The following is a 24,801-nucleotide window of genomic DNA, read 5'->3' on the forward strand; positions in this document are numbered from 1 at the left end:
CAGATGGAATGAAATGTAAAATTCCTGAGCAGCACTGGAAGGCCAGAAGTAAGGAGTGCATTGAGATATTCTGTGTGGGTTTGCAGTCCCCGTGAGATCCATTGCAGGTGTCAGTATGTTGTTCTTCTCTACAGTGGACTACTTCTATAGTGTTTACAGTTTTGTCTGTAAAAAACAAAAACAAAACCAAAAAAGTGCAAAAATTGATCAAAGGTTTCGTGCTAATTCCCATTGGGTACAAAACAAGGTAAGAATCACAGAATCATAGAATTGCTGAGGTTGGAAAAGAACTTAAAGATCATTAAGTCCAACCACAACCAAACCACGCAACCTTAACAACCCTCTGCTAAGAAACAGGAGCTTGAACACTACAGACCATTTCCCTGAACTCATAATGGCAATGCATCTAAACAACAAATGGACTTGATGAAGGGAAAGAATGGGAGAGTTGGGAAGGGCTCAGCCTGATGCCACAGTGAAGCAAAGCTGTCAAATATACGATCATTCAGAAGTATTTTAGCTTCTTCCACCTTTGCCAGTGTCTTCAGATGGAATTATCTTAGGCTTATGCTAGATGAAAGAGGTGTGTGCTCTCTAAAGGGTATATTCAGAAGTATTTCTCATCATATATGATGTAGCTTTAATATGGAGAAGACACGAGTCTTTTTTGCTTTTGCATGTAACTGTCGTGCTGTTAATTTGTCCCTAGTATCTGTGAACCATCCAATGCAGTTATTCTTTTAGACAGCAGTCAGTACTCGGTGCCACATAGACAAGAAAATCCTAACAGACAAATGTGAGAAAAAGGCACCTACCTGTTCTTTAATCAGTAGAAACTGTCTCACAACTGTAGTCATGAGGATTTCCTCTAAGATGTGTCTACTCTGAAATTCAGCTATTCTTTTTCTGTTTGAAACCATAATGCTTAGGAGGTCACCTCATCGCCTCTTCCTTTCCAGTGGTGTAAAACCACGTTCTGTGCTGTCTTCCAAGCAAGTCCTGTTCACCTGACTGAGCTGAGAAGTGCTGGGATGAAATAAAGCTGAGCCGTTTTGAACCATTCCAACACCCACAAAATTTGTGTTTTCCTAATGCTTGCACACAATTGCAGTTACTGCCTTTCTGTGAGGCAGCAGCTGGGGGCTGAGAGCAGGCAGCTGCAGCCTGCCGTAGCCACCGCTGGAGTGCCTGCACGTATAAAAATGATAGAACATCCAGCCCTGCAGTTCCTTAATTGCAGCTGGGATTTTGCAGCTGTGGAGTCATACCATGAGAAATACATTCGGTGCAGCGATTCAGTGAGCATAATTTTGGGGCCAACAAATTTTGTCGTGTGAGCTGGAGAGAAATGAGCTCTATAAGACCTAATTCTTCCTCTTCCTTTTTTCCTTCTTGCTGTCCCTGTTTGCTTTCTGTTACTGGGAGTTTGCAGCACTCGGTGCTAGAGATAAGCATCTGTCACGCCATCCACCACTAAGGAACTGCTGTTCAGACTGTGAGGAGGTTAAAAAATTGTCCAAGGATATGATTATGAATGTTTTGTTCTCTTGAAACATCAGTTTTACCCACCTATGGGTAAAGTGATGGCAGTAATATCTTAAAGAAGCACTTTGGGCTTAGTTTAGTCATAGAATGGCTTGAGTTGGAAGGGACCTCAAAGATGATCAAGCTGCAATTCCCCTGCTGCAGGAAGGGCTGCCAACCTTCATATCTAATACTAGATCAGGCTAACCAGGGCCACATCCAACCTGGCATTGAACCAGGGCATCCACAACCTCTCAGGGCAGCCTGTTCTAGCATCTCATCAATGATTTTATAATTTTTTGAATAGTGTTTATTTGGAGAAAGATGGTCTTGCTGAAGTGGAAAGTTCACGTTAAAAGTGGCTTTGCCACACTCTGAGGGAGGGTGGAGTAATTCATTAAAAAAGAAGTCTAAATTTTTATTTCAGACACTCAGAAATGACAAAAAAAGTCTTGCTTGTTTGGTTTGCTGTTTTATTTCCTAACTCACTGGAAAGTTTTGGTCATCAAGCTTGCCAGTCGGACAGAAAATCAGAACAAAAACATCCAGTTCTGGAAATCCTGTGCTCTTCTGTCTGGATTAGGTGCCATATTTTCAGAGAGGGGCTGTAAGCATTGTTATACCTTAAAAAGAATAAAAGATATTTAGCGTTTTATGGCACTATATAACATTATTAATTACATACATATATATATAATTATTTATATAAGTTGTTCAAGAAAGAAGACTCAATTTTTATTCTAGGTCCTCTGCTTTAGGCAGTAGATGACTTTGCTTACAAATGTACTGAAAAGATAAGAAGCTGAGAAAGCACTAATTTACCCAAATTCAAACAGTGACAGTTGAACTACGTTGTTTATATATAGGAGAAAGATAACTTAGATCTTAAGGTCTTTCCTATGCCATTGTTTATTCCTCAGTGTTTTTACAGCCATGGTCAAAATAATTCGCAACATTTATTCCAGTTGATCAGAATGGCCTACTTGAATTTGCACATTGATTTTTGTAGAGGATATTTCTGTGAGCTTATCTGTATTGATTAAATGTTATGCAGCTGAGTCTTTAATCTCTCCTGGGTCTGAGAGGGGCAGGATAGCTCAAAGAACAAGGAGTCCTGCAGAAATTCAAAACAGAAAAACACTATCAGATAGCATCAGAAATATTCCAGAGACTCGTTAGCCTTCCTGCCTCTTCTTATGATTCTAAGCACAATGCGTGTTTCTGTTTCAAATCCATCTTCAAATGGAGAATTTTATTCCCCTGTACTTCTTTCCATGTCATTCTATGGATAGAAATGCTATGGATGCCCCTCCTCTGAAAAATATGTCTGAGAGTTGCTTTGAAGCTTGTTTTTTAGCAGTGACAAAATATTGGTTTTCAGAAAGCAGTTTTTGAAGCCCTTTTGGTCTAAAGTTGAAGCTTAGCGCAATTTCTCCTTAGAGGCGTAAGTTCTATTGCCCTGTATGATGCACTTAGCAATAAATCAGTACTGTTATTCACCTGTTAGGTCTGGAATGTGCATTAAGAATTAAAACATAGAGTCACAGGCAAACCCTTCTTTACCCACGAGGAGCTGAAAACTGTTTCTCTAACTAGAGAGAGAAAAGCTGTAGTCCTCAGTTGTTGACTGAAGTAAAGGTAGGCAGTATGGTCCTATTCCTTGTTCAGTGACTGAGCATGCAGAGTTAGACCAGCCAGCAGATACGGATTGTGTTTCACTGGCACTGTATCAGCTTTTACCCATGGACCTTTGAAGTAGCAGAGTCATAACTGAATTAGCTGTCTAATGGATTAACGTGGATTACAAGAGGTCCTATCAGTGTTCTTTTCTTGTACCTTTTTCTCCACATCTAAATAAGAGATTCTGTCATCCTACTGCGTCGTCTTTTGCTATGCCCTGAAATATTTCATCTTTTGACCAGAATGCAATATTTTAACTCACTGACACAGGACAGTGCTTCTAATCTGAAAGTTTTTTAAGCACTTCGCTACCAGAATTGGATGCTGATCATCGATTTTCTTCATAAGTGTCTTCAAACCCCACTGATGCCCAGATATTCATGATTCATTACCCTTTACGAGATTTTTCCTCTACTTCATTACATTAAAAACAAGTTGGAGGGCAGGGAAGGGGGGGAAGAGCTGAGCAGAAACTCACCCAAATATTTATAAAAGTTCTGTATCCTCCATTCTGGAATATTGCTGATATCTTCTGATGTGTAAAGCTTCTGGATTCAATTGAAGAACAGAGATAAAAATGAATAGTAAGGATCGTAAATTAGTTGCCCTGATCCAATATGTTTTAGGAAGCTAGTTAAGAATTTCCTGAGTTTGGAAGATGCTGAGTGCTTGCAATTCTATTGAACTTCAATAGGCAGTGATGAGTAGCTCCATATTTTGAAAAATCAGGTCATTTATTTCAGTATTCAAGTAACTTCACTTTACAGATCTGTTTCAAGAGGGATTTTTCTGATTGTACCAGCCCCCAATTAAAATTTGCCAATTGCTGTGGAAAAAAAAAAGCAGCTTAGATTTCTGCACACATGAGTGGATAAGAACCGCTTACATTTGCTCCTATCTACTGTCCTAGTTTTAATTTGACTTTTGTTTTTTTACTAGAAACTTCCAGCAAAACTGCTGCACTTAATGTGTTTGGCCTGGTTTCTAAGGCAAATCTTTTGGCTCCCCTCAAATTCAAATCCTGCCTCCTAGGAGTCTTCAGTTTCTCTATGCACCCTCAGTTTTCTCTGCCAGCTTTACTTACCACTTGCGTGGACTCTCCTAAACATTTGGCCCAATCTTGCTGATTTGTGAGTTTTCTTGGAGAATTGGGTCTGTTTTGTTTTGTTTTACAATGATTTTATCTGTTACTGGATTTTGTATGGATATTTTAATTTATTTTTTTTTTTCTGAACGTTTTGCAGACCTCTACAAAGCCCGTCAGGTTTCTCCAGTGAATACTTTATTTTAATAAGTGTGTATTGAATGCTTCGTTTAACTTTACTATTGTGAAGTGCCCAGAGACACTGTGCTTGGATGAGCAGTTATGTAAGTGCAATTTGTTTTAGTGGTTGCTTTTTTCTGTGTCAGAATTAGCATTCAGCTGAGGTTTAAAGTCATACAGTGCATATGCAGAAGGGGAAGTAAATAAAACAACTTAATGCATCTACAGATATAACCCCAAACTGCTTTGATTATCTGTGCCTGCTCGTTCTACTCAATGGCCGATCAGTCCCTCAAATGCTTTTCTAGTGATGGTGGAACGGCTGTTGCCTGATCTCTGAGGGTTCATGGAATGTGTGTCTAGTTAAATAGAAAGCATGCATTTCCCTTCAAAGTCAGGTGTAACTCGAAAGTAAGGCTTTTGTTGGTTTGTTTGTTTTGCTGGTTGTTTGTTTGTTTTCCATTTTGACATGGAAGCTGTATTGAAAACAGACCCGATCCATAACTATTGTTTATCTCTACAGGAAGGAGCACTTATTACAAAGAAATCAAATTGTTTCATAGGGACTCCTGACTATTTAGTGGTCTTCACAGGCAGAGCTGGAAATTCTGTGTTGGGAAAGGAGAAAAGCTTGCATTCGTGTATATGACTGTTGAGTAACCTGTGAGGTATTGTTATTTTATTGCAGAGATTGTATTTGCCAGGCAAGTAGCCTGTGAAGCTAGCAGGCATTGCCATATAACCGTGTGTGTAGCCTGTTACAGTGGGAATTTCCAATGTACTTGTAGGCATCGGTAGCAAGATGATCAGTCATACTGGTTTTACAGCGTGACTGTAAAAAGAAGGGGAGGAAAGTAGAAAGAAGAAGAGAAAACTCCTCCAATGTGAGCAACTAGCAGAATCTAGCGTTGATTTCTTTAACTGTGCCTGCTGTGGAGAGGGGAATTGGCAAACTGGGTTCTTAGGTTTGTGCTTTTTTTGTAAGCTACCACTCAGCATATTTCAGATAATGGTGCTTTGTCAGAACTCTAATTTACTGACGGAGGAAGTATAGTATGTCTTTGTAGATGTCAACCTGTGGTCAATTCCACCGTAAATCCCATCACAGCCTCATGTACTGCGAGGTCTCTCCTTGTGCTGCTGTGCTGCTCTGAGCAACCTGGTGCCGAAATAAACCTGCTTTGTACCAGTCCTGTTTGGTGAAAAAAACACCATCTATCCCAAGCAACAAGAACTCATATTGAAGGGTGAATGTGTGAGCATAAGCAGCGTTACTGCTTAGGGACAGCCTAATCTAGAGCAGCCATTTTATTTAAAAAAAAAAAAAAAAAAAAAAAAAAAAAGAATTTATTATTAACCTCGCTTCAGAAAATGACAGAACAGGACAGCTTTCCAGCCCCCCACAGGATTGAATAAAATGTGCTTATAGGCATCTTATTTGGGAATTCTGCAGCCTTATTCATCATACAGGTACAATTTGCAGAGTCTCATCCCCGCTGCCTGTTTTTAATTGAGAAATGATGGAGAATGGGAATGTAAAGCATCTCATCTTCACCTCCATCTCTGCCTCCTTCTTAGCCAGTTTTTCTTCTCCTTTTTTCCCATATTCAGTGCCAGCTGGCAAATCACTGTCTTGCTTTGCTGTGAGGTGTCAGTTTGCTGAAACAAGTCTGATACACACACAGCTTTGCAGGCCCCAAACTGGAAAGGCCCTCCAGGTTTCCAAAGGCTTCTCTTGTGAGGTAGGCGCACAGTGCCCGAATCAATGCCTAGCCCATGGGAGTGGGATGTTACAATCTGGGTGAAATCTCTTATATGATGTTGGACGTGGTTAGACCAGGATGACCTAGTGATGGTCCAGAAAGGAACTGTACCATAGTAACTTGTACTGTGGTCCTTGTGCAGTGTCTGTTTCATTACTCTCATTGTTAAAAAAATAAGTACAAGGGTTCTTCACCACTCACTGGAAATGGTTTTGGATTAGTTCAATTATTCTGTAATTTGTTAGCAGAATATTTCTGATTCGTAGCATCAGCTCTGAGAGTTTTTTTTTCCTCCCGTTCTTATTAACGTCTTCAGTTCCCTCTTGCTTGGAGGAATGAGTGCTACCTACTGGACTATGGGACTGCATAAAGATCCTAGGAAAATCTAATAGATCTGAAGATCTCTGCACATTCTATCTTTTTTTTTTTTTTAAATTATTTTTTATTCTTGGCCTCTTCTCGACGGTCTGCTTGTAATTCTTATTTTTAATGTATGGGGCCACACTTTGCCCTTCCGTGTCACTTATTTTGGTTTAAGTTTTATAACAATCTAGAAAATGCATTTCTCAGTGCTCATTTGTATACAGAAATTGCACTGATTTAACTACCAGATTTTTAAATCAACTCAATGCAATCCATATGTGAGCAACTAGCTTAAGTCAGTTAAGAACCCTTCTTCAGGTATATGATTGCAAACCACATTTAAATTAAGAAAATCAAGAACACAAGGCTTAGAAGCAGGCTAAAGGACATTACTTCAAAAGTAAAATGTTAGTTATTCAGTCTGTTATCATGAAACCTTAGATTCTGGTCTTAGTTTTTCACTGATATGCTGCCTTGTTGCAGGAGTGTCAATATTTATGCCTGCAAAATTAGGATTAGCTAAAATAGTTTGTAGGAGGATGAGGCTGTCTTTAAAAAATGTTTTCTCCTAGTGGAAAACTTCTCAATGAACAGTAGTCAAAATTGGAGCCAAACCTTCCCATTTAAAAACAGCGCTTCCATTTGGAAGTGTCACTGCAGTGCTATTTGAGCTTTGTTTGACTGTCTCGTTGTCCTGGCTTCTCCTGCTTCCCATGCTGCACCATAATTGTGCATCTTACTGAATTACTGTTGTCAAAGCTATCAGTTGTGTTGCAGGATGTGTGGCCCAGACAGCGAGACCCTCAGGCAGACAAGAATGAGTACCCAAGAATCCTTAAATGCATGTTTTCTGCTGTATGCTGATGGCATCTCTTAAGCAGTTTAAAGTTCTGAATTGTCCAATTTGAAGTTTTGATGGAAAGTTTTGAAGAGAATAGAGTGTTGAGGAAAAGCTGTTATTTCCTGCAGAAAGCAGGTATTTGTTAAAAGAAAAATCTTGAGTTGAAGATTTACTTTTCTAGTCAAAACTTATGATTAAAAATTCTGTTTTAGGGCTGCATTATCAGTGACAAAGTATTCAGAGGTATTGCAAACAGAGCCTAGAGATGAGCCAATCTCATGGTAGATGTCAAGAAACTGAGAACTCAGTTTTTAGCAGCTCCCTGAATCCTTATTTACTCCTCCATAAAATAGTACAAATCATCATAACTTGCATTTTCCTCATAAATGACAGTGCAAAGTGTCACCAAGTGCAGGTGAATTTGTTCTCCTATTTGCTAGTTACTGTTGTTGCAGCTAAAAGAGTAGAAATCTGATGAGCGTCCTTTCATGTGGAACTGAGGAGGTAGTTTAGCTCATCTGTGATAATGCTGTTAACTCACCTTTCAGTAGGTCATGTGAACTTCTTGTCTCATTTGATTATGACATTGACAATGTTAGCTGGGAGTGATGCAGATCTCATTCTGTCTAACTGGTTTGTAACAAAATGCGTCTTAATGAAATGTGTCCACTGAGAGAAAAGGAACTCTCCTATCAGAGCTGAACAAGGACAGAGGAGGCACAGTTACACCACCAAAAGGAGAAAGCACAGACTACGTCATTTATCTTGGGAAGTAAGAATTGTCCACTGTGAAAAAATCAGTCAGATGTAGAAGGTGAAACTCTGAAGGCTCATTATGCTAATTAGCATCAGTGTTCTAATGTGGGTAGGCAAGAAGAAGCTGGTGGAGTGATTCTTTAGAATACCATTAGCACAAGAGGAAGCACTACACATCACGGGTTCATTAATCTGTGCTGAAATGGAAAAGTCATAGAGCAGCAGTGGTGTAAAGTGGTCAGGATTTTCCAGTGGCCTTGTTCAATTGGTTGGCAGCCAGATAGTGCAGGTGTCATCTAGAAGATAATACTGTGTGTGAAAAGTGCAATTAAGAAAAGGTAGTAGTAAGCAATTTCATCTTACAGGCCTGGAGGTAAGCTAGTATGGCAGCAAGGGGTCACAGTGCAATTGGGAAACTGCCATTGCTTGGTCCTTCATGGTATTTGCTTAGGAGGAGTTAACTTACAGACCTTGATTTTCATCAAGCCTGCATTGGCCACTGTGGCCTTAAGATGAAAACAGTGTGAAAGTAAGGTGTGGTGCAAATGAAGCTTGAGGATTTGGCTCTGGGGGAGCGGAGAATAAATGCAATTTAGAAATGAGGTGAGTACAACTTGAAGAGGAGATGTGGCATAGACGTGGCTCCTGAACTTCTGTCTGCTTTGGTTGTATTGGAAAGGCAGATGGCTCTTATCCTGATTCTTCATAGGAATTTTAGCACTCCTACTGCTTGCAGTCAGAAGAGAGAATAGTATATGAACAGTAGTGAATTGTTAGCTGCAGTAATGTAGATGGAAACTGCTTAGGTCACTGGTGTCTGTATATATGCCTTGGAGCTATTCACCTATATTTCACTGTGAAAAAAATGAAAATCTGATAACTTCAGACCCTGAACAAAGAAAGAACATTGCCCCCTTTGCTTCTTGCAGTAACTGGGGAAGGGATCACTTTTCTTCAATGAAACCTCGCAGCTTGCCAAAATGCAAAAGTGAGGTATCCCAGAGGGAACTTAAAGCAGCCCACTTTAATGATGGGAAAGAAATTTCACTCTGAAATTAATGATGCAGCCCAGAGCACAGTAGGAAAATACCTTGCCCTCTAATTCCCCATTTTTGATTCCAGCTGTAGCATGCTGTAGTGCTTATCTATGTATTTATCTGCTATAAAATGAAATGGATTATATGAAGAGCTCTACAAAGTGGTCTTCAGCACTCCAAAATTTCCCTAATGCAATTAAGACCGAAATTTCAGAAAATGAAAGATTAGTTAGCTGCCATAAACTGGTGTTTCATTGGATTGCACACATATGTGCAATATTTATGTTGTTGTGGGGACTTTCTGTTTCTAGAATGACCATGGACAACATGCTACAATGCAGTGACTGGATGGCATTGGATGAGCTTCTCCATGGAGTAAATGCATGGTGACTGTAGTCAGTTCCAGCACATGGACTTCAAGCTGTTAAGAAAATATTTACATTTCTGTCACATCTTCCTTTAAATTATGAAGGAGGGCTTTGTTGGTTCTGCTGCTTCCTAACATCACTGGCTTGTTCTCTGAGAAGATTAACAATCAAGAAAATTGAGGATTCCACCTGCCCTCCCCACATGTACTCACACCTCAGGCTGATCTGAGCTTTCTTAATTGTAAGACCAAAACACTTTAATGCAAATATTCCTTTGCTTCCATCCTAGGTAGACAGTAGTTATTTATAAGTCCAGCATGCTGTGTCTGTCTGAGGCTGCCACATGCTGTTCAACGGCATCCTGATGTTTACTTGTGCCTACTTTCCTTTATAGATATTCTTATCCTGTGCTAGTACTGCTGTCTGCTTTTAAGATGCACAGCGAATGGTGATGTTGCTCTCTACATATCAAACACAATGCATCCCTTTAGATTTCATAGTTCACTGTGCCCCAGGTGCTGTTATTATCAGTCCTGACATCATTCATTTGATATGATGGGCCCTGTCTTTCCATTTATCTGTAATGGACAGGAGATTTTGAATCATTTTATCTTCCAAGCACAGCAACATCTTTTCTTTAAAAAGTGACTTTCCTCTCTCTCCATTTCTCGCTTTCTTCCTTGTCTAATATCTTGTGCACTGTATTTATCCTCCCCATGTCTTTATTTGTATTTCCTTTTCCTTTTTTTTTTGTTTGGGGGGGGGGGGGGAGGGGTTGGTGTCTGTTTTCTTTTTCTCCTCTCCTCCCTCTGTATTCCCCCTTCTCTCTTTTTCCCCTCTCATTTTCCTTTCCATGCAGGGCATTGATCCAGTCTTACCACAGCCAACTGAAGAGTTCTGTTGACCGTATCAGCCTTGGGTTAGCCTCCCTTAGGTAGTAGCTCCCTTAGGTTAGGCTCCCTTAGGTAGCCAGCCTTAGGTAGTGTCTCCCAGTCCAAACACATTTCAGAATTCAGTAAAGTTGGAAGCTGAGGTGCTTGGGATCTTTTGCTTTGCACTTAAGTCAAGCAGGCCTAAGGGTAAGACGACAAAGAAGACAAATGTTCAGTAAAACTTAACATCAAACTTCGAGGTGCAAGATTAAGTCTTTCAATTGCAAACAGACTTAAAATATTATTCTGTTTTTAACTGAATAAATCCATGCTTTAGCAATTTAACCTATTTCTCATTAACTCCCTCTGAGGTGTCCCTGCCTTCAGAGAAAGACCTAATGCTTTTCTTAGAAGTGCATTTACTGCCTGTGGATTCAGAAGAGAAAACGCAACCTCATCTTTATGACTGTGGTGTATATCAACTGGAGATGTTAAGGATCCGGTTTTCATAGAGTAGTTCTCCCATTTGCAGTTCTGAATGACTACCTACCTTTATACATCTTCAGAGGTGAGGCTTGTAGAGGTGCAGGAGTATTATTGATGATGTGTAATGATATTTGCAACCAACAGGCATCAACAGATTCACCTGTGGTTGAATTTTCTGCGCTCACAGACAGTCAAAGGAGAGTTGTATGTGTTCCATCAGATCTTTGCTCCAGGGTCTGGACTTGAATACTTTGTTCATTTTCCAGGGACACATGGCACTAGTCTATCTGAAAGACAGACTGCCCAAGCATTTCTTTCCTCAGACAATTGTGAGTGCTGAATGCTTTGCTGTGTATCACTGTGGCAGTGTTTTCTGGCTACATACATTTTTAGAACAGCTTAGTTATGCTTAGAGGATCCTATCTTCTACCAGCTCCATAGTTTTCTTGAGTTATTCTAGAGCTACTCACAGAAACGTTACAGCCCTAGAGTCTGCTTGTGTAGTAAGAAGGTCAAAAGTGTTTGGTCTTGCTTGGTGGGAGAGACATGATAATTGCAGAGACTACTTCAAATTGTGGAACTGATCCTTTCTGCAGTGGCCCTAATGGATCATATCTCTCAAAGGTTGTGGCTGAAATGTTTAATGGAGCCACTTCAGTTCTTATGTAGAACAAAAGAGAAAATAGTTTCCTTTTGCTGTGCTCTGGTAGCCAAGCAGTATAGTCCAAGAGGCAGCTAACAGCTGTCCCACATGCTGACCCTCATTGAAAAACTGTTTAAATGTAGAAAAGGAAGTAGAGCTGTAACAAAAGTTCAATCCAAAGCATCAGACTTGTGAGCAAGGGAAATACAATTTAATTACGGGTAATCTGTATAGAGATAGAGGTGGGGTTTTCTTTACTTTATTGGAATTCCTTGTGGCAAACATTTTCATCACTTGGTTTGAGCTGCTCGTAGTCCCATCCAGGCTGTCATGTAGTCTCACTAATTCTGCAAAGGAGAGAAGACATAAAGCATTTAAAGCAAACATAATAGCATGGAACTACGTTGTGAGAAATGCCTTTTGATTTGAGAAGTGAATTTCATTAAATCCTGCCAAACGTAGAAAGCCAATCTCAGCTTTCCAGTCCCTTCGTTTGCTATCAGCAGTTGAGATCAGCTTAATATTTTACCTTCACCCTTGGCTGCAGAGCATAACGGACAAAACCATTATCTGCGAATGTCATCGCCATTAGGAGAGGAAGAGAAGGAGGAAAGGAACAAGGGAGCAGAGCTGGTGGGGATCTCCAAAAATAAACAGCCTTTAACACTATGATCAGAGGGAGAGAGCGAGATTGGAAAAATCAGTGTCTCATAATTTAATTAAAGTTCTGCATCTCCTTCAGAGCTGCGGCTACAAGCTGCCAGGCAGAGGACTAATGTTTAAAGGTCATTTAAATGAGCAAAGATGTTCATCATTGGAGGAACAAAACTGAACTTTGCCTCCCAGTTCTTGCCTGCTTGCTGAGAATTTACCTTTCTTCCCTGCTGTAAATAACAGCTTTGCCTGTGAATGGCATGGGGCAATTGAACTGTCATAGGGTCTCCACTAGGAAGAGCCTCCTTTTTTATCAGACTTATGGAATTGGTAAATTGCAACATGGGCAGAGTGAAGACTGTCCAAAGAGTGAGGGTACTGTGAGCTATGGACATGTCAGCATCCTGTGTAGAAGCTGTGCTTGTGAACCAGCACTGCATCCCAGAGCATAGGCCAGAGCAGAACCAGGCGCTGCAGTGAGAAGCACTGCAATGCTGCAGAGTTGATTAGGAGTTTTTTTCTTGCATCCTTTTCTAAAAGAACATGCATTTGTTCTTGTGTTCTGAAAGAAAATAATATATATATATATATATATATATATATATATATATATATATATTACAAAGTGTTTTTTTTTGTTAAGTGACTTTTAAAATGGAGTTGTACCTGCTGGAAGGAAGTTGTGTACGTACGCAAGTTCTTAGCAGAAATACACTTGTAAATCTCAGCTGAGCATCTGATGTCCTACAGGTCAGGAGAGGTGAACCTACAGGTAACTTTGCCTGAAGGGCTATGAAGGAACATAACAGAGGTGGTCATGTTTTCACATGGAATTTTTGGTAGAAGCATTCAGTGGCTTCTCGTGCTTTAGCTACTGGTAATATTTTCCAACTTTCAGAATGAGCAATGTAGCAGCTATGGGTTATGAAGAAAGAAGGGAATTCAGGTAACACTAGAACTAAAGTCAGAATGGGTCTTGTGATGTTGCCAGAAACCCCAAGATGGCATCAGAGACCTTGTTTTCCTCCATTAAAATCATATGACATTTTTAGTGAATTTTATTGTTTCTTTGTTTTCCTTTCTTAACCAGTTCTCCAGTGTATCTAGTATTTTTTTCAAGTATTCCAGTTTTAAGATCTTTTTTCTGCAAGCATCATTTGCAAGGCACTGATAATGTCAAAACTGCTGGATGCAATGCACCCCAATTTTAATGCAAGATTCTGCCTGAAGAGCACCAGATTGTGTCCCCAGGAATACATCTGTACTTATTCTGTTGCTAGGCTGGAACAGCAAAGCTGGGTGTAACTCTGTAGTAGGAATTTGTCCAGTACTTAAAATAGTTAGGCTCTGCAGTGCACACAGTCACTAATGAGGGAAATTAGTCAGATGTTGCAAAATTGCACAATGATGTACTGCTCCTTACAATCAAATATCCTGCAAAATTTTTCACTGATCACTGAGTCAGGAGCAGAATATTTTCAAGCCAACTAATGAAAACACTTTCTCACTGCAAATCTAAGATCCTTATTTAGCTTTTTATTCAGTCTTTGCAGTGAATCTAGGTAATTGTTCCACATAATGATGTAGCATGCATCAAGATCTTCTTGATGTGCTTCAGATAGCTACATTTCTCATGAGCGGAGGAGCTTAAATGAGATATCCAGCTCATCTCATTTAAGTGCATACATATTTCAGACTGGTCGAAGAGATTCAAGCACCTGTCTTCAATTAGAATGAGTAGGAGTTGGATGTACTTATTTGCTGTGGAGGTTTTGAGAAGCCTTTGCTGCATGTAAGCTGGGTGAGTTTTGTAGATAGCACAGAATTTAGAGCATTTCCGAAGATAATTTTGTTTGTAAGTAGTCCTGATTGTGTGTGTACTTAGGTAAAGGAAAATCTGCGTTTATTTTCAGGGCTGTAACTGTGTGAATTCTGGAAGGAAAGGAAATGATCAAATCTGCATGCGGCACGCACCTCTGCAGCGTACTGACTGTTGATTCATTCCAATGCAATGTTAAAAATCTTTGATCTTTTATTTTAATTGACATTCCCCATCATTGTGCCAGGTCTTGCCAGAATCAGGAACTCTTTGGAATCAGCTTTTCTTTCAGGGATTTGTGATGTGTTGCTTTGTGATTTCAGCCACCGTTGTTCCTTGAGTGGAGATGATCTGAACAGACAGTGGCTGACACCCAGTTCTCAGCTTCATCCAACAATTTACCACACCAAAGGTCTTCTGTATTATCTGCGCAGCATCGGCCGGGCCCCTCTGGTGAGTAACTCCCAGTATCTTCTGTTGCTTATTGCAGTTGTGTGAGCAGCCTTGCTTTATGGCTGGAGAGATTTGGAAAGCATCCTATGCTGTTACACCTTCATCCTTCAGGAATGTTTTTGAAAGTCTTGGATTATCTGCTGAATCTTCTAACCAACTCCAAACTTCAGAGTCTTTGCACACCTGCAATGTGAATATAAATTCTTTAAAGCTCCTTAGTATCCTCAAAGTACTTCAACTAAGCTAGATATTGGTAGTAGGTTATTGCTGTCCTTCTGGCAATGACAGAAGAAATTCTGTAAAGGCTGAAGCCTGTAGTCTTCTGTGGTCTGCATGGATCATGCAAAAGCTGAGGCTGGAGCAATCTGTGCAATCACAGAAACACAGGAGATAGTCTTCAAAATGGTTGAACTTCCCTGCTGCTTTAGTGAGAAGAGAACGACTTCGACCAGAAGTTCATGAGGATGATGCTACTGGGATATATATGGGATCTATCCTCATCTGCTTTGTCTTGGTGCTCAGTAGACCGAATAGTTCTGAGACTTCAGGATAAAAAATGCTGAGAGTTTCAAATGTCGATGAACGGAATGGAAGCGGATGGACCGGCAGGTTGGCCTCTCATAGCCCCAGTTAGGCAGGAAATGTCCAAAGATGCACAGTTCCCTCTGGTCTTGATGAGAAAATCCTCAGACAAGGTGCAAATGTCTGTGAGTTTCTATAAGTGAATTTTTGTGGAAATATGCCATTTTTGGCCGAAACAACACCCCTGACGTTCAGCTCTGTAGTCCAAGGAATCTATTGGAAGTTCAACTTGCAGCTGAGAGTTTACTCACCTACATTTTATTTGGGTTTTGAGCTACATCTGATCAGTTTTGTTTTACCATGCTTATCTTATTGGGTCTTTTTAATTTAAATTTATCGGAACCATCCCTGTCATATCCAAATGCATGAAGTTGAACATGCGCCCAGTGGAAGTTTTCATCCTGCTGAGTGAAGTAAGACTATTGATCGTATCATCTCTCTCACTCACAGGCAGTGTGTCAGTCGTGGTAAACTGATTTTTCTTTGCCTTTGAAGAGTACATTGATTTTGGTTTTTACATGCTTACAAATGCCTTTTCCCCACTACAGAAGGGAGCTGGGTTTCTTCTGCCTTGCACTCACTGCCACGATGCCATGAAGCCAATTTCACTGATAGCCAAATGATTTCTGTGGAGTGGATTAGTTTCATTTATACTGGGGATGGGCAAGCAGTTTCTTCAAAGCAAAGAAAAGATGCTGGAAAGAGAAAAGGAAATAACTTCAAAGTTAACAGCATTTCAAGCCAAACCCATTTTAATTGGTAACTTCAGCCATAGAAAACAGCCTTCTAAGTGCTTTTTTTTTTTTTTTTTTTTTTTTTTTTTTTTTTGCTTCTCTTGTTGGTTCTGGAAACCCTGGTAAAAGAAGGGGCTGGATGTACTCTGTGGTATTGCAGCTCTCCACTGCGGGGGATTTCTTGCCAACTGAGAGCAGTGGGAGTATGAGAGAGTGAGCTTGGGAGCAGCTGGGACTGAGGGGGAAAGAGATGCTGCTTTCCCCTTGAGCATTTGTGGTGAGGAAATGGTGCAGTATGCAACAGAAAAGTGTAGCTCATACACAGAGATCAAGCTGCAGCGAAGAGCAAGTTACTTTTGGAGGGGACAGAAAGAAGCTCCCAGGGACCAGGAAACACCAAGCAGTGTTTTCTTTCAAAGGTGTTCTGTGTTAAGCTTGGAAACAGATCTGACTGGAAGGATGTAGCTTTTTGTGAGCAAACAATGCTAGATGTGTCTACCTTGAGACTCAGGTTGGGTGCTCTCACAATGCTACTGAGGAAAGATGGAGTTTTTTGAGAAAAAATACAGAAACTTCAAAATGTTCTGTTTGCCAACAGAGTTTTTTGCTTCCATTTTCTGTTTGCTTTTCATTTGTTTTAAAAGCTTCCTGATTCTGTGAGTCATTGAGTGAGTCTGTGAGGGGGATTGTTTTTGAGTTTGAAAGCAGGTCCTTACCTTTGTGATGCTCAATGCTGGTATGTAACTTTAAATAGATCAAAATTTGCATGTGTATCTTGAGTCATACCCCAGTGAGCACAAGACTTGGAATCTGACTATGTGTTAGTATCCCAGCTGCACAAGATACATAGAGTAGAGAAAAATGGGTAGGTAGGTCCCAAGCTTGCCTTGTGGTTGCTCAGACATAACCCCAGAAAAGTTCTTCATTGGGTGCTGCAACTACAAAATACAGTTTTTTCTTGGCTAAATGTTGAGGCTTAAGCTGCTCTGTAGAATAAAAATAGAGCAGAAGAATGTATCATAAAAGAAAGCAGTTTGTCATAAACATTGAGAATAACTGCAATATTCAGGAAAATTAATTAAAATGAAGGTCTATGCAATGCACAAATGGAATGGAAATATTTCCAGTAGCGCTGACTTCTCTCCTGTGGAGGTGGGTGGCAATCAGTGATACATCCCAGGGCATGAAACAGTGGTGTTACAGAGCTTGGCTCTTATAATCCTGTACTAATATGGAACGCTTGTTCCTGACTTGTCACTTAGGGACTCACTGGCAGGTTTCTTGAGATGCAGAATTATAGACCTCCTACTTATCAGGCAGCAAAGCTATCTGAGCAGCTGATCATCCCTGTGTGGTTTCCGATAAGTAATCTTTTAGGTAATAATATATGCATCCTGCATGTTAGTAATTCTGTAAATTGGCAGGTAATTGATACCCGGTTGAGCTGGGATCTCTGCCTCGAAATAGAACCACAGCTATAAAATCTTCTTTGATATTCATAGGAGTAAATTCTAGGTGGTACCTGTGGTTAAACTAATCTATGTCTGTATTGCTGGAAGCATAGATGGAACGCTAACTGGAAAAATGCCCGTCATTAAAAGAACTAATAAATGCAGCTGTTTGGAAGGGGCCTTTATGGGATAATTCCCTGTGTTTCAGGCAGTTGCTTGCAGTGCAGGGCTGCATAAGCCCTGTGTGTGCACATGGCCTGGCGGCTCATCTCTGTTGTGGTCTCAGCTCCAGTGCTACGTGCAGGTTTGGTGCCACAAGATAAGAAGGTAAAACTGTTAGAGCCTGAAGGATGGCTGCAAAGATGATGAAGGATCTGGAGTGCAAGGTGTGTGAGGAGCTGCTGGAGTTCCTTGGTTTGTTCTGCCTAGGGCAGAGGAGCTGAGGGGAGGCTCATGGCGGCGGGGGTTCAGCGCTGCTCTCCGGTGACTCCACAGGACCAGAGGGAACAGCACTGAGCTGCCTCAGGGGAGGGTCAAGAGGGGAAGGTTCAATACATGGTTTGAATTTTGGATGGTCTCTATGGAGCCAGAAGTTGGACTGGGTGATCCTTTTGCAGGTCCTGTCCAGCTCAGGGTGTTCTGTGGCTACAGCTGTGCGGTTAGTTAGGACTTGTGGGATGAATCTTTGTGTGTTTCTTAGCATCTCCAGTCAGTGTACAGCTTGTCCGAGCAGCTGCAAGTATTTAAATACTCAGTTCCTAGATTATTAAACTTCCTGACCGGCTGCAGCTAAACTCAGTTACAGTGTAACTAGTAAATAAGCATACTAGGCTAAAACTTGCCTTAACAGTTGGTGGAAGAAGTTGAGCTACTCCATCTGTCTGTGCTTATACAAGAATACATATTTTTCTCCCTCATTTTTTTTAATTGATCCATAGTTCTTCCCTACCTCTTGACACCTGTCCCTTTGTCTCTGATAAACTATTTAAATGAGATCATGAAGTTCCTTTCTAATCAGCACTAAATATTGTTTTAAAATGAACCAATGTCTTCTCTTCAGAAATCCTTGTCTTTTCGTTGACAGATTTCTGAGTTTTCCTGATAAAGGCACGGAGAATATATGTAACTGCAGTCTGTATTGACTTCATATTTCTGAGGGCAATGAGATTGATTATTATTTAACACTTGTGTCAATATTTACCTCTTGGGTCATTAAATCGTGATTTTCATTTTTGTTGGAGTTGATATCTGCCTATGAGGGCAATCAAAACTTCCATTAAAACCTGTAATGTACCTTGTACCTAGTTTATATGACATGAGAGATGGATTAGATAGATAGATTATGGAATGTATGATAGAGTATGGAATCAGATTATTTGTCACAAAGACAGATAATGCTCTGTGCTTGATGTCCAGGAATTCAAGTAAGGATCTGACCACATATGATACATTTTTACACAATTGCACAATTACATTTTCCTGAAAAATACATAGCACAGTTTTTGAATTTAAAGAAGCCAAGGTGATTAATTACTGGGGAAAGGTGCAGTTTTTAAATCTGCTGAAGATAATGCTGGAGTTGAGAAGTCAGAGGAGCCTGACAAATTGCTGTGTTGTATCATAAGTTACCATGAACTCTCAGGTTCCTGAGTTGGCATGGAATCTTGCACAGGTGTCATGTTTATTTCTGCTGTAGACAGAAATGCACTGGTGTTGACACTGGATTCATGAGATCATGTCAGATCCAATAGATAAAGCAAGGTACAGCTGACTAACAAAGTTTGACACTGATTATAGGCTGGGCCCAGAGCACTGAGTTTTTCTGAAGAGAACTGAAAAGAATTGTTCACATATAGTGTTTATAGTGTCTGTTGTGAAGAACCAGGAAACTTACTTCAGTATTCAAGATTTTCCCTTTTTTTCCTCTCTAGGTATTCTGTGACTACCATGGCCACTCCCAGAAAAAGAATGTGTTCCTCTATGGTTGCAGCATCAAGGAGACTTTGTGGCAAGCAGGCTGCACGGTTGACACAGCAGTTATCACAGAAGATGTTGGCTACAGGGTAGGTCCACTTTGTTCCTTTCTGCAGTTGCTGGCATACATGTACACCTACACCTCTCCTTAAGATGAGGTCAGATCACAAGTTCTGTAGGTATGTGCAAACTTCTCTTTCTCCAGAGGAGTAGAGATGCAGAAAAATTCAAATAATTCCTGGTATCTTCATGCACCAGCTATCGGCAATAATATTGTCAATAGGTGGATCTCTATTTCGTTTTATTAAGATGCTCTTTTACTGTCTTCAGCCACTGACTAATAGGGATGTTGTATTTTTGTGTTTTGTAAGTTCCAAGTATACGTGTGCTTCTCTCATCCACAACTCATGAGAAGTCCTTGTGGAAACACTTGTTTCACAAGGAAAGCAGGTAGGGGGCTTACAATCAGAACATCACATGTTGTATTTGAATTCAGAGAGCTGGAAAAGGCTGAGGATAGCTCACTGTTACACAAACAGAATTCAAATGCTGCTTTCAGCATCTGGTGCCTGTCTTGAATCTGCAATGAAGAAACCAAGAGCAAGTCTCCAAGGGTGTCCAAGAATCTGCAGTGGCCTAGATGAAAGATTTTGTGATTAGAATTCTCCCTTTTGCACAATATGGGAAGTTTCTGTCCTTCCTCCCATGAGTAATTGGGGATGATCCTGGCCTCCATGATGGATTTACTTCCCAAAAACATGAACGCAGTACCTCGAGAAAATTGTGATTTTTGAATAGCCTTTGCTGTAGCCCTTGACCATTCATGAGAGAAAGAGTCATTGTTACCTTCTAGTATTTGGCCTCAGATGACTGCATAGCATTGGCGTCGCAAAACCCAGCTTCAGGATTTCTCCTTTTAATCGCCATTCCAGGCCCTTGGACAGCAATCTCTGAAGGGGCATCAGTAAAGAATCCTAATTCCATTCTGACCATATGGGAATGGAGGTTTATGGACAGGGGTCCTGTATGAGGAGCAGCACCCCTGCTGTTGTGCATGCTAAATCTAGCTGCGTGAGAGACAGGGTGTGCAGTTATACTAATGTATTGTCATAAAAGAATCCTTTGAAAAGATGTGTTTTCACCATCCCAAAAATACAATTGAAAGATAATTAATGAGAAAAGCAGAGAAGAAAGAACTATTAGTGTGAAATCCAGTGAAAGCTGGTGAAATGAAAAGAATATTAAATTCAGATTTGCTAATGCTTCTAAATGAGTCCTGACTACAGAGACATTACTGTTACCTGCCAGCGTTTCTATTTAATCAAATGTAAAAGATTGATTATGCATATAATTTCAATTGTTTTTAAAGACTAAACTGGATTAGGGATCTGATTATGGTATTTCATATTTACAAAAATCTGTGTGCTGCTTCAGATAAAGGCAGAATGAAAACTATCTGGGCCTTCACGCACGGTTTAACTGGATCTAATGATTGTGCTCAGGATTATAATTGTTTGGGTGACTGTGCTGTATTTTTAACCTGGCTCCAGGAAAACCAGGAAGTGCTGCATGGAATTGTAATATTTTGCAGCAAATTGTACTTTGGAGGCAATTCAGAAGCAGTGAATGTTTAGTCCAGAGCAAGTAATCAATTTTAAAGATTCCTCTGTTCAGTATTCTCACAAGAAAAGGAATGCTGTAGCTCTTAATAGCACAGTGCAGATCTTGACTTAAGAGTTAGGCTCATGCTGGTCTCAGACTTGAAATGTAACCTCTCACTTTGTTCCTATTCATCAGTTTTTTCATCTGATGAATGGATCTTATGGATCTATAGATCTGCACCTTACAGAACTGGTAGGGTCTGTTCACAGCTGTAGATAGGATATACTGGAAATAGCATTTACTTTATTACAGAGGTATGTATGATTAAGATGTTTGCAGTCGATATGGCAGAATAGTTTAGGCCAAAGATTTATCATCTGCATCAGTCATGCTTTAAGAGAAGACCTGCCATTAAACGTTACTTTTTCAATTTTGATGAAACCATGTATTCCTGTACAGAGCGATGACGTAAAGCTCAACAGAGTGGAACTAGAATTGCTTAGAATCAATCAGTTTCACTGATTGTTATTGGAAAGTGAAATTAGCTGGTTGGCTTTCACCACCCAAACTGAATGAAATTCGAGGGTAAATGCCATTAGCAATGAGCAGAAGCTCCTTCTGGATGATTCCATTCCATTCAGAAGTTTAAGAAAGCTGTCATCAAAGAAATAATGAAAGTTCTTATTTTGCTTGCTCTTCACTTGATGGACCAGATGGTCTTTGGGCAGCATGGAAGTACTACCATTTATATGCATGTATGTGCATATGTATGTAAAAGCCCAATTTCTACACAGCACACCTAGTGTTAATGTATCTAGAATATATTTTTACAGGTAGCGTGAAGAAGTGTTGCATCCACACTGATAGAAATATTTGATAGCACAGTGTATTAGCAGTTTTTATAGGCTGTTGTTGAGAAAAATGATGTCTAGAATAAGAAAATTACTCAGAGCTAAGAGATAATTTTACTGAATTTTCATATTTACTCTTTATTGTCATTTTCTATGTGGAGTGTATCCAATGTACCATGTGATCCCAGATGAGAATATTTTGGTTTATTTCACAATGCAAGATAGTTAAATGTTAAGCTCTATTTTCCTATAATTATCTGTGACCTTCAGTGGGATTACACGTTCCCTTTCTCTGCTATGTGCTTTGTTCAAACAAAATTCTTCCTGTAGCTGAATCCCTTGTCAAATTGTGAATGCATAATGGAAGGAGCTGGAAAGGAGAGAATGGAAACATTGTGTGCAAAGCTATGACTGCAACCCGCTAGGCAGAACAGGGAAATGTAAGTAAGGTTGAAGCGGCTTGAAAGTAAAACTTTGTGACTTCAGCAATCCAAAACTATTTGGTGTGCAGATACTTCATTTTGGATGGGATGTACCAAATGTACTTCTAGCATTTTTGTCTGTGACTGGGGAAAAAAAAAACAAACAAACATTAGAATATGAAGATTTCACTTGGGATGAAGATGAGTCCAGTTTGGCACTAGTTGGAACATCACAGTGACAGTTTCTACAGATAGATTTGGTGATACGCACTTTAGAAAGCATAGGTCTCTGTAGATGTGTGGGTGATATAAATGCACGTGCATCTGTTCAATTCATTTTCTAATTGCTGATACTTTCTCATAGACTCTTCCTAAAATCCTGGACAAAGTGGCCCCTGCGTTTGTCATGAACAGCTGCAGCTTCCTTGTAGAAAAGTCCCGCAAGTCGACGGCCCGGGTGGTGGTGTGGCAGGAAATGGGTGTGCTGAGGAGCTACACCATGGAGAGCACGTACTGCGGCTGCAGCCACGGCCTCTACAAAGTAAGAACATCTTTCAAAGAACTACATCCACCCTCCTTCTAATGCATGCCTCGTGAGCTTGGAGGAATAAAGAGAGAGTGCTGTTTTCTTGCTGTTTGATATTGCCAGCTTCCTTGTACAATACGAGTATAGCTGTGCCTTCTGGGTTTCTTCTCAGCTAAATCTTTCCATGATCCCTCTCTCCTTTAATCTTCCATGCCAAGGAAGTGGATTCCTTGCTATGAGGTTTCATTTGACACTGAAGTAAAAAGAAATTCCAGTCTAATGCCAAAAGCATTGAGCTGAAGGAAGGAATGTTTTTGAGATGATGCGGAGTATTTTTGTCTAATGGTATTCACAGTCTAAGGTAAGTCTAAGGTAATTAACATGAATATTAGGAGTCATACACTTTCTGTTGCAGTCAATCTGAGCATTTGCTTGGCTAAACTTAGGAGCCTGCACTGAGAATTTTGCACTTAGAATTTCTTGTTACTATCAGCCAAAGGTAGCTGATCTGTGAGCTCAGGCCATGGCTTTGACTATGAACTAGATGGACCAATTTGTTACCAAATGAGGTTCTAGATATTGTGGGAAGGACTGCACTTATGCTGAGTGAGTGCATCTGAGACAGGAGCCTCTTGGCACTTCTGAAGTACACAGTCTGAACTCTGGTAATGTGTTTAGCTGTTCTTAATTCTCCACTTACTCAAATGGTGAATTCTTTTTGTTCCTTTCCCAAACCTGTTGCTTTCTTGGAAGGGATTCCGTGCTCCACCTTATTTCTCCCACAAGGGAGCAATCCTCATCTGTAGAGCATTAATATGTGGTTAAGGATCTGAAAAGACCCTTAAGGAAAGAGCCTTTATTACAAATAACAATAAGATATTCAAATTGTTGTTCTTTTCAAGCTCTATACTATCCTTTTATATTCCATAGAATGTAGCCAGCAAGTTCTCAACACTGTTTTAACAGTGCTCGACACATTATTTCCAAGATAGCAAAGGCAGAAGAAATATCAGAAGACAGTTTAAAGAAAGAAAGTATAACTGCCCTGAGCACTATACTTAGTGCTCCCTACTCTGAGAAGTGCTAATGGGTTTTTAATAGGCACCACAGGTTGTGGCAGGATTTTAAACCTATAGACAGTGGGGGAAAATTCTACCTTGACTAATATCAATGGTAAAACTCCTAGTGATCTCCATGGAGAATTTAACTCATTTCCTAGATAATCAGAGTAACATCTAAAAGCAGTTGGACATCAGTTTTTATCAATGTCTAATGATTTGCTCTCTACTGCCTTTAGTATCTTCAAACCAAATTTGCTTAAGTGTGTGCCAGCAGATTTAAAATGTTTTATGCAACAGTCTCCCAAGTCCACCACCACTTAGTAAGCTGGTGGTCAGACTTCTGATAGTGTTGATAGCAGTTCTGGATCCTGATCTTTCTTCCTGCTTGAAAATGGTGAAAGTAATGGTGAATGCGGCTGCTTTGCTGGCTGTAAACTGAGATACAAACTTCTTGTGCTTGGAGTTGCCCATATCTGATAGGGAGTTTGCAAAGAATTTAGGAAAAACAAGAAAGCTTTAAAAAGACTGCAAGAGGCTTAAGTATTAAATGCATAGAGCTTCAGGTGAGCCTCCTCTCACCACAGAGCAGTGTTGTAGGAGGGCTGAGTTAAACCAACAGGCAGCCTGTCTGATAGAAAGTCCAGAAAAGAAGTTCCTAAAGTTTTTTGAAGGCACAGTGTGTTCATATCTTGGATAGAAATGTGACTTTCATTTCTAAAGCATTTTAGTGAGTGGAAAATAAGGTATGAATTTGTTACTAGTGATATGTAAATGAGAAACAGTTGTGACCCCAGCCTCGATTAAAAGTCGTTTGATTTCCAATAGTACGGGGGAGGGCAGAAATGAGAGCAAAAGAAAAGATGACTTGTCTCTGTTGAATCTCTCTGTCTGTGTGATCAATGGAAATGCAATAAGCCATCTACCCTTAAGGAAGAGAAACATAAAACTAAAGGAACTATTGATCTTATCTAAGGTTTTATTCAACATGAGGAAGAAGAAAAGAAGGGGAAAAAAAGTCCAGACTCTTTCATTTTGTCTGGATTGTCCAATTGAGTCTTAGAACAGCAGTGTCTCC

The 24,801-nt window shown here is 40.1% G+C and overlaps 1 protein-coding gene across 18 annotated transcripts in view; it reads left to right on the plus strand.

Moving 5' to 3' along the window:
- The window catches only part of AGBL1 (AGBL carboxypeptidase 1), a 487,401-nt gene that overhangs the window by 126,186 nt on the left and 336,414 nt on the right, over positions 1 to 24,801 (plus strand). For all 18 annotated transcript variants that reach the window (XR_007379113.1, XR_007379116.1, XR_007379112.1 and 15 more), the window contains 3 exons: positions 14,394 to 14,523; positions 19,222 to 19,353; positions 22,504 to 22,680. Coding sequence is in view for 5 of the 18 variants with exons in the window: in XM_048956254.1 (XP_048812211.1) it covers positions 14,394 to 14,523; positions 19,222 to 19,353; positions 22,504 to 22,680 (439 nt within the window). In the remaining 13 variants the exon portion in view is untranslated. The remainder of the gene's footprint in view (positions 1 to 14,393; positions 14,524 to 19,221; positions 19,354 to 22,503; positions 22,681 to 24,801) is intronic.

The sequence above is a fragment of the Lagopus muta genome, chromosome 10, assembly GCF_023343835.1.
Source record: "Lagopus muta isolate bLagMut1 chromosome 10, bLagMut1 primary, whole genome shotgun sequence".
Lineage (NCBI taxonomy): Eukaryota > Metazoa > Chordata > Aves > Galliformes > Phasianidae > Lagopus > Lagopus muta.